A 10824-nucleotide genomic window follows, 5' to 3' on the forward strand; every position below is an offset into this window, starting at 1 on the left:
TTCACCTCATATTTCCGTATTTCTCTTCCATTTTCCTCATTCATCACTGTAATTTTTTAGCGTTTCCCACTGCAACTACCTTTCCCTCCCTATCCTCCTTCACATTTAGCAACTCCCTAAAATAATCTGCCCATCTTCCTCTTACTGCTGTCTCTTCCATTAATGCATCTGCACCTTTTACCTTTTCTTCTCTATTTGATTCACCTCCTCTTCCTCTCTTAATTTCCTTCCAAAACAACTTTTTATTACTTTCAATATTTTCTGTCATACTCTTACCCCCATTTCACATCTGCTCTCCTCTTTGCCTGCTTTGTCTTATGCTTTGTCTCTTTTTCTTTTATTTGTACCTCTCATATGATTCTCTTGTCCAATTTTGTAACCAATCTGTGAATGCTTGCTTCTCTTCTACAACCATGTATTTATCTTTGTTATTAATTCAGATGACATTAATGTAAAATAATTTTATTTCCTAAAAGATTACAGGACATGTGTGATGAACTTCTCTCAGAAGCTCCAGATGAAATGACTCTGTACAAGACATGGCTCAGTGATTCAGAGGGACTGTCTAAATATCTATGTCGGTAAGGCAGTTATCATTTTTACGTTGTTAACTTTTTATGATAGGTTATTTTTTAAATAAGTGTGCTTGATTCTCTAAGTATTTATGTGCTCAAGACCCTTTCTCCTATTTAAGGGTGTGTGGCCAAGTCAAAATGCACACAAAGATCATAAACAATTTCCCATTTAACCACATCTAGATGTAGTTTACCCTTGTCACTTCATTATATGGTGACTTCCTGTCTTTATCTATTCAAAATGATTTATGAAACAGAATAATATCCCTATAAATTTCATCCACAGCAGAGCCAGCTGCTTCATATGATCCTCTCCCCTGGTCCCCATTTACAAAAACAGAAGACAAGGAGAAATCCCTTCAGCCCATGTCAATTTGTATTTTAATCACAGCCATTTCCCACTCACACCTATCTCTTGCCTCCTCCCTTCCCTTCCCTGCTTAACAGATATTTAATTTTTACTCAAAGATCTCTTCACCCCATCCATGAATCTTATTCTTGATCTTCCCCTCAGGTTCACTCCATCCACTTCTGTCTTCCTCACTCTTTTTGCTACTCTTTCTTCATTCACTCTATGTGCCCAAAATATCCTAGTATTCTTTCATCTACTATCTACCAGCTCCCTTTCCACCCTCACTCTCTTCCTCCCCTCCTCATTTCTCACTCTATCCATCTTCATAACACCCACAATACTTCTTAAAACACTTCATCTCAAGCACATTTGATTTCTCCCTATCTTAAATTCCAAGTGTGTGGCAAACTACTAGAATGGATGAAAGACTTTATGAAGGAAAGATACATGAGGACAGTAGTAAAGGATAATAGGTCATGCAGTGTCATATATACAATCACCCCTTCATGCAGTCTTCTCTTTGTATTCATTCCCAGATATCTATTGTTAATGATACTTTTCACTCCCACAAGAGATTTGCTTCCCTTATTCTACAGTTTACCTCCACCCCCACTCCTCCATTCCCTGTTACATGTGACCCTAAATATTGAAAACTATCCACTTCCTCCAGCGTCTCTCCTTTAAGACTTAATCTAATTCACTGCCACCCTCTTCCCTTGTAAGTCTCATCACCTTGGTTTCCCCACATCTACTCTCAAATTCCTCCTATCACATACCTTCCCAAATTGTCACAAACTGTGTCAGACCGTCCTCTGACCCAGCCACAAGCACAACATCAGCAAAAAACAACTGATATTTTTCTTTAGGAAGAGAGCTGTATCCAATAAGAAATGTTATTGCATACAGCTCTCTTCCTAAAGAAAAGTATTGAACAAAGTAGCAACATAGTCCACAATGGAGATTTTAATTGTGGTTAGATTAACTGGGAGGAATGGTAAGCAAGTGGTAAAACAGGTTCCTGGGTAGATACCCTGTTGAATATAGCAGTGGAGAACACAGTGACCCAGTGGGTAAAGGAACTGACCCAGGTAAGAGATGACACTCCCACATCATCAGCTCCTTGAACTACCTTTGCCTAGTAGGAAAAAGTGACCATGTAAAAATTGAGTTCCAACTGGAGGATGAGGAAATAGAGCCAAGGAATGAATTGCACAGGCAAAGGAAACTTAATTTTAGGAAAGCAGATTACTTAGGGTTGAAAAAATCTTTGAAGAAACAAACTGGCAGGAATTCATGAATATCACAGGAAAAAGGAGGAAATGGGAAATCTTTCTTGACATTTACAACCTAGGAGTGAAGAAACATGTGCCATAGACTAGAGAAGGTGAAGCAGAAACAGGACTGGTTTAACAAAAAGTGTGAGATTGCAAAAAAGGCTAGGGACATGGCTCGGGGGAAAAGAGAGGAGGAGAAGAAGCAATAAAACAAAAAAAGCTTACAAACAAGCTTGGAATGACTATACAAGAATTCACAGAAAGAAAGCAATTTTGTAAGAAGTGTAGTAGATGAATGCAAAGATGAACCAAAACAGTTTTACAGATTTATAAATGGTAAATTGAGACACTTATACATGGATGGGGTGGTGCGAGAGGTAAATGCAAGGGTAGTGGGCAAGGGATTGTAGATGGTTAAAGAAAATGGAGAAAAGTGGGAGGTGAGCCAGCTGTTGTTTGCGGACGAAACTGCGCTTGTGGCAGGATCGGAGGAGGGATTGAGGAAGTTGGTGGCAGAGTTTGGGAGAGTATGTGATAGAAGAAAGCTGAAGATAAATATGGGTAAAAGTAAGGTGATGAGATGTACAAGGGGTGAAAGTGGCAGTAGACTGGAAGTGAGCATTAAGGGAGAGCGACTGGAGGAAGTGGATAGTTTTAGATACTTGGGTGCAAATGTGGCAGGGAAAGGTGGAGTGAAAGTGGAGGTAGAATGTAGATTGAGAGAAGCGAGTAAATGCCTTGGTGGATTAAAGAGTGTAATGAGGAATAGACATTTGAGAATGGATGCTAAGAGGAGACTGTATGAAGGAGTGATTATGCCAACAGCACTGTATGGGGCAGAAACATGGAAAATAAGAGAAGAAGAGAGAAGGAGTTTGAATGTGTTTGAGATGAGGTGTCTGAGAAGTATGATGGGGGTTACTAGGCTAGATAGAGTGAGAAATGAGGAGGTGAGGAGGAGAACAGGGGTGGAAAAGGAGCTGGGAGATAGGGTTGATGAAAGAATATTAGGATGGTTTGGACACATGGAAAGAATGAGTGAAGAAAGACTAGTAAAAGAGGTGTGGAAGGCAGATGTGGAGGGAGTGAACATGAAGGGACGTCCTAGGATGAGGTGGATGGATGGGGTGAAGGGGGCTTTGGGGAAGAGGGGAATGTCTGTTGAGGAAGGATGGGAGAGGACAGAAGACAGGGGTGAATGGAGAATGGTTGTATATGGATGATGGTGTGATAGCATGAGGTGAGCAAAATTTGACGCAGCCCAAAGGGATTTCTCCCCGTCCTCTCATTTTATGCAATGGGGGGACGGAGAGGGGGGGGTTGCCGATTTAATGAAGTGGCCTTGCTGTGGATGTGCTGTGTCTTGCGACACTGCTTCTGACCCAGGGCAGTGGACAAGGTGCAGGGATGACCCGTTATTCAGGAGGTGCTAAGATATGAGGGAGGGTGGAGGGGTGTGGAGTGTATTCAGGGATGGAATGGGTGGGAGTGATTTTGTGCCTTTTTATTTTTGGCTACCCCCCTTGTAAGGGGGAAAAAGCCTTGGTATATGTATGTATGTAAATTGAGACACGGGAAGAAATTACCAAGTCAATAGTAGTTAGTGATGTCTTTGAAGAGGCCTCAGCTCAGGCAGAAATAATGAGTTTCCAATTGATTTTCACAAAAGAGCTCAATTTCTTTGGAGAAAATCAAGGGGAGCAAAAAGCTAGATTTAACAGATATAGATGTAGAAGTGAAGGAAGTGCTCACTCTTTTGGAATAATTGGATGTGACAATAGCTTCAGGATCTCAAACTAGATATTTAAAGAATGTAGGGAACAACTAGCAGACAAGATCCAGTCTTATTACATGTTCATTGAAAGAAGGCATTGTGCAGCTTTATTGGAAAAGGGCAAATGTGGTATCAGTTCGCAAAGCTGGAAACAAGGAGACACCGTTAAATTATAGGTCAGTATCACTAACCAGCACACTAGTGAAATTATGTAAAAGGATTGTGAAAGATTGATGGGCCAAATATCTGGAAGAGATGAACATTCTGAGAGTCAGTCAGTCAGTCAGTTTGGCTTCAGATCTGGAAGGTCATGTGTGCCGACTCTTCTAACCTCTTCACTCTGGGACACATCGCACGTCTGGCAGCATTAGCTGTCCGATGTGCGATGTTGCATCATAATAATCACAATATAAAAAATAAAGTCAGTGCTCAATTGTTCGTTCTTTTTCACCCATGTATTTTGATAACCATAGAAAATATGATGAAGCCAGTTTAGAGAGAATGAAAGTTACGTAGGTACGACTACAATAAATATAATCAAGATGGCGACGTCGGCATCATTGAGTACCCACTTGCTCCTCATGCCGCCTACGTAGGCGTCACCCTATGGAAGTGGTTAAGTCTTTACTCAAGACAGATGTGTGAGAAAGCTATAGGAAAAGGTAAGGATGTTTTTTGGGCTTTTATGGATTTGGAAAAGGCTTACGGCAGGGTAGACAGGAAGGCACTGTGGGAGGTATTGCAGATATATGGGATAGGAGGAAAGCTGTTAAGAGCAGTCAAGAGTTTTGACAAGAGTAGTAGAGCTTGTGTTAGGATTAGAAATGGCCTTGCTATGGCACAACGGGTAGTATCACAAACCAGTGCACATTACTGGACTGGCCCTCAGAGCTGACCATGGTGTAATTAGTAAGCATGTCTGCCTGGAAAATGAGAGGTTGTGGGATCAATTCTTGGGTGGTGCCAGCTTTGCAGTGAGACTCCCTATCCAACAATTTTTATATATTTTAAATTATTTTTTTCTTGTATTATCCTATCCTTCTAAATAAAACAATTTGCATTGAACTTTCCTTGCAATGAATTTTCCTGAGGTGAATTGATTGTGGTGAACTTTCCACACATGAGAACAGCATCTTTAATGGGTATCATTTCATCAGGGTATTAATTACATTTCTTTGATATTGGGTGTTTTACATGTTTTAATGTTTGTCTTAATCTTATGACATGATTTTTTTTTTTTTTTTCCTTTCTTTCTTTCTTTCTTTCTTGTCTTTCTTTCTTTCTTGTCTTTCTTCTAAACTTATGGAAATCTTGTTTCTTTGCAGTGGAGAGGGCTTCTTTGGTGCATGTACTTCTGAAGACTGGGGTCCATGGCCAGGTGACAATTATGAAGATTACGATGACTATGATGATCACAGTGACTATTTCCATGATGAATTCTGAGTCCATGGTTGGTATGTGTTAGATGATTAAGGATGTTAGTAATTTTCATGCAATAATTTTGATGCGTGGATGTTTGTGAATAATTCTTGTATTTAGATTAGGCTTAAGTAGTTGATCATGAATTCAATACTAATTGTAGTTATATGTTGTTAATTCCAAAGGAGTAATTTTCAGTGAGAAATACATCATGTGTGACAGAACAGTTTTGGTGTTAAGACCTCCATTGGTGTGAGTGCCTTAGGCAAGGGCAATAAGGGTGCTACAAACTTGTACTACAGTGGGTTGAATGAAGCTGTATGAATATTGTGAGTGTAGATTTAGAAGTAATATATACATTCAGAACTACTGGTTTGTGATTTTTAAGACCAATGGCACTAATGGTTTGTAATGCACAATTTGGTATATTAAGAGACACTAGATATGAAATGCTCTTTAGATATAATGTGAAAGGAAAATATCTGACAACTGATAAATTTTTTCACATTGATTTGCATGCATGAAAACTGTGCAAGGCTTTGCACACCCCTAAGAAGTCTAATGGTGATTTGGCAGTATAGAATAGGATAATATGTATATTTATTGTATGTTTGTGTAGGGTTCTATTCAAGTGAAGTGGTTGAGTGACCTCATCCATACCTGGGTAGAATTTTATTATATTTTCTTTTAAGGAAACCTAAGTTGAGGAGTGATGCCATACAGATAGTGTATTTGTAAGGATTACCTGGGGGGAACTCAGGTACAGGTATCTCTTGCTCAATAAGTACTCATTTAGCAAAATTTCATGACAGCATCTTTTATTTAATTTAGGAAAAATTTCACAATAATGACTGCCATTTCAAATGCATGCATTCTGATGGGAGAACAATACCTGAGCACGTATTCCCTCACCATAAACGTACCATCCCACTCCCACTTAGTGAGAAGTGAGAAGCCCCTGTTAGGACAAAGCCCTGTCAGTTGCAACAAGTTGCTGAATTTTTTAGGCTGATGGGTCACTTCCCCACCTGGCTAGGGCTTTCAGGAATCGAAGCAGCAAGCCCACAGTGACCCCCAGGAAATGAACTCGCAACCACCAGCTCATGAGTTCAAGTCTGTATCAACTAGGCTACTGCAACCCCTGTCAGTTGTTTTTACTGCAGCATCACTTGTGGCCAATTTGTGCACCACTTCTCACCAATCCAGTATTCAATGTGTTGTTCAGTTAGGCATACTATTATCCTTTTCCATTGCAGATGAATATTTATTTTCAGTACGGTATACTGTACTTAGCTTTAAGTAATGTATTTATATAAATAGTAATTATTGCCTCAAGTTTAACTGACAAGAAACCTGCAGCCCAATGTTTGGCAACAGTCCTAATGCCCTTCCATAAATTTTTTGTGTAAGAAACTATGGACTGGTCTGTGTTTTATTAGGGTTGGACTGTTTCTATGTCACCATCTCATAGTGATAGATCAATTGTTAGTTGTCAGCTCAACTTAAATGATAAAGTGGAGTAAATACAAGATAGATCCTAGGTTCAATCCAGACCAAGTGACAGCCCTTTAGGGCTGCACCTCCAGATAGAGATAAAGAATATTGATAACCTTGAGAAGGGGGTGGCTGGGATATGATTCTCACTACCTTCTTCCAGGCTCACCATTTGCAGCTACTTGTCATTGGTCCATTTATATGAGTTAGTACAGTACTTAACTATGACTTGATATGGTTGTTGGTGAACTTGCAGATCATATCTTTATTCCCATGTATTTTAATGGCCTCATTAAGATCATAATTAGATTTTTAGGAATATAACCTGCACCTCTTTGTAGAATATAAAGAGTGGTATCACAACCTCCTATATCAACTAGTAAGGATTCCCCCTTTCCCCTTCATCCTGTCATGACCAATAACCAGCTCTTTTATCCTTTGGTACAATAATGTGCTAAGGGGGTGTATTTATGAGTTATTGAAGGAGAAGATTAAGGAGGGTAGCCAAAAAGAGTGATAGTAGAAGTTTTTAAAAGTGATCCATTCTTCTTTAAGTGGAGACTAGTCTCCAGTCATAAGATAGCTCTGCATAAATGCAGGTGTCATTAAAGTCGCTAAAGAATTGATTGGTTAGAGCAGGGGCTTGCCAGGGTTAAAAACCTCTCTTTGCAAGAGGATGAATGACTAAGCTCCCCTCCATCTCCTCCATTCGGGGAGGTGTTGCTAAGATATATGAGGGATGATTGAGAAATTCATGGCTTAAGGTACAAAATTTTATTTCATGATAAACTGGTACATTTATTTTTCAACATAATCCCCTTGCAAGTTTACACACTTATTCCAATTGTCATGAAGTTTACAGATCCCCTCTTTGTAGAAGCTTGAGTCTTGGTCCTCCAAATACATCCCTACAGCATCAACAACATCATTATCCATGGCAAAATATTAACTCCTGAGCCCTTTTTTAATCTTGGGAAATAAATAGTAGTCTGGGGAAGTCAAATCAGGTGAATAGGGTGGATGTTCAACTATAGTCAACGCAACGAGAAGTGACCGTTAAGGCGGGGTTAGGAGATTTCCCGGTGGTGCCACATCTCCACAGATAACACGGCCCGCACGGCGGGGCTTGAGAATAGAAGTAGCGGCAACGTCGCTCTCTAGTGCTCATATGTCATGTCTGACTCGAGGAAACGAAAACTTTGTATAGAAAACATTGCTTTGATTTTTACCTCAGTGGTGGTGTGTGACAAAAAATTATAATATAATTATATGTGTCAACATTATGAAAATATAAAATAAAATTATAAAATAAAATAGAATTATAGAATAATTATATGTGGCAACACAGGGGGACTCCCAATGCTCCGCCCTAACGGCCATTTCTCAATGCAATGAGTATAGCTGGAAGCTGCAATCATGTGTGGCAGCAAGAGCCACAGCAGATTTGTGTGCTGGCACATTCTCATGATGGAAAAGCACTCATAATGAATGCTTTCCATGCTGTTTTTTTTCTTAATTTTCTCTCACAGCTGTCTTATTAAGTTGGCATAGTGTGGTCCAGTAATGGATTGACCCTTTGTCAGATAATCCACCAGTAGCACCCCCTCAGAAGCCATTACCCTCCCTGCAGAGATCACTGACTTGGCCTTCTTTGGAGCTGGAGATCCATGATGCTTCCATTGTTTTGATTGTTCTTTGGACTCAGGCTGGAAGTGGTGGACCCAACTCTCATCCATGGTCACAAATTGCTGGATAAATCTTTGTGGATCAGCATAAAAAATGGCAAGATTATTCTTTGACATGTTGCATTGTCGCTGCTTCTGATCAGGTCCAAGAAGTTATGGGACCCACTGATCTAAGACCTTTGTCATTTCAAGATGGTTGTGGATAATTGCATGAACACATTCCTGGGAGGTGCCCACTCTGTTACAATAAAATGTTTAGTCAAACACTGATCTGTGAGCAACATGTCATGGATTTTGTTGATGATTTCTTGAGTGATGATAGTGGCAGGCCTGCCTTGATGAGGGTCATCTTCCTGGCTGTTCCTGCCCTGTTTGAAATCAGCTGCCCATTTTTTAACTATGCTGTATGAAGGAGCATTGTCTTGTAGAGTAGCCACCATCGTGAATTTCCTTTGGAGTTAAACCCTTGAGGTGAAGGTATTGAATGACTGCCCAGTGACCAATTTTGTCTATTTTTTTCCACAATACCTCACTGCCCCAAATCAATTAACTGAAAAAATAAGGCTTGAAAATTCTTATACCAGCTTATGAAAGATTAGATTTTGTGCGAAAAATCTACAAGTCTGTATCTCGTGTCCTTCTACCATAGGCCATGAATTTTTCAATCACCCCTCATGTATGTACATTCCACCTCCCAAAATCTCTCTATATCAGCTCCAACTATTATTCTTATTCTTTTTCAATACAGAGAGCTGGCAGCTAACAACTCCATTTCCAACCATGGTCTGGTGACAGAACTCACCTGTACTAATGTAACCCAGACAACAGCCTAATAGTTCTTCCTAGAGATGTCTGTGGTAGGGCCCAAGTACCATTGTTGACTACTGTGGATCTTTGTGTTTCCAGTTGGTGAAACTTGAGGCAAAAATTATACATCCTATCTCCAACTAATGATCTATGTAATTTATGACTCCATATGTACAGCTAGAAAGATATTTTGTAAATTAATATATATGTAAATATCTAAATTATGCTTGGTAGTGTGTCCACCAGTGATAACAGTTGTTTGCATAATACTGATTGTGACCATCAGATGCTGTTGTGTCTTTGAGTATATTGTAGCATTTTAGTTCTTGCTCTCAGTTGCCATTTGGAAAGCATGTTAAGCAAGCATTACTCAAGTAAATCCAATTAATTTCTGTACTGAGTTAAACCAGTTTTGTATGTTCTGAAGATGACCAGCAAGAGGAACCAATTGAAGGAATTGACCAACAAAGAATTAATAAAAAAAAAATAAAAAAAAGGAAGTAAAAAAAGGTAGAAAAGGAGCCTTAGACATTTATTGTAATGGAGTTGGCCAATCTTCTTTCACAAATGAATATAGCCTTTGTCAATTTGGAAAGCATGGACCAGATTCACTAAGGTTGACAAGCTTTGAGTTGCTATTGTCAAGTTACTGGAGGAAAGAGAAGTAAACAATCGAAATAAAATTAAATACATTCATCAAATGTGCAGCTTCCTCCAACAACCCTCTGCCCCTTGACCCTGAGATAGATGACGACTGTGACAACATGTAGCCAAGTAAAAGTGCACCTAAGGGATCAAGTAAAGATTATGAAGAATTTGAGTAATGCCTTATTTTATTGTTTTTAACTTTTCAATTTTATGTATTGCATAAAATGTATTTTTCAATGCATTTTTAAATGCATTTTATTTTTATAGTAATTGTATGCTTTACCACAATAAACCAAATACAGTGTCACCTTTGTGTTTTATATCTTCGCTTTTTTTTCTTCTTTCTTTTTCTATACCCACACCATTTCAAGATTTGCATTCCCTTCAACCCAAGCAGTGTAGGAGGGTACAGAGATGACTTCATGATATGTGAGGATGGAAAGCGCATTATGTGTATGTAGTGGATGTGTGCTTTAACTTGACCACCACCTCATAGGTTTGGTTTGCATGGTCTTTCATGTACTGGTGCTTTCATCCTTTGGACAAATTCACACCATTGTCATACTTTGTATTTCACATATTGGTCTAGGTCAGTGGTCAGCTACCTGCGGTTCTTTCAGGCTACTTGTTTGTCTCCAGAAGCTTCTTACAAAATAATTATTCTGTCTTAACAAAGACATAATATACTTGTAAACATTCCAGGCAAAATTATATATATATATATATACAGACGCTCCTCTACTTACGTTCATTCGTTTTATGTTTTTTCGATTTTACGTTTGAACTGACTAAAAAA

At 39.1% G+C, this 10824-nt stretch overlaps 1 protein-coding gene across 7 annotated transcripts in view; it reads left to right on the plus strand.

Moving 5' to 3' along the window:
• LOC143038142 (marginal zone B- and B1-cell-specific protein-like) overlaps positions 1–10335 on the plus strand; it is a 55944-nt gene extending 45609 nt beyond the window's left edge. For 5 of the 7 annotated variants that reach the window (XM_076207157.1, XM_076207158.1, XM_076207155.1 and 2 more), the window contains exons 5-6: positions 477–581; positions 5301–10335. In XM_076207157.1, the coding sequence (XP_076063272.1) occupies positions 477–581; positions 5301–5418 (223 nt within the window). In that variant the 3' untranslated portion in view covers positions 5419–10335. The remainder of the gene's footprint in view (positions 1–476; positions 582–5300) is intronic. The other 2 variants (XM_076207153.1, XM_076207154.1) reach the window with 2 other exon arrangements.
• Positions 10336–10824: the final 489 nt, after the last annotated feature.

Source organism: Oratosquilla oratoria, chromosome 23 (genome assembly GCF_046742065.1).
Source record: "Oratosquilla oratoria isolate Oo_2021 chromosome 23, ASM4674206v1, whole genome shotgun sequence".
NCBI classification, from domain to species: Eukaryota; Metazoa; Arthropoda; class Malacostraca; order Stomatopoda; family Squillidae; genus Oratosquilla; species Oratosquilla oratoria.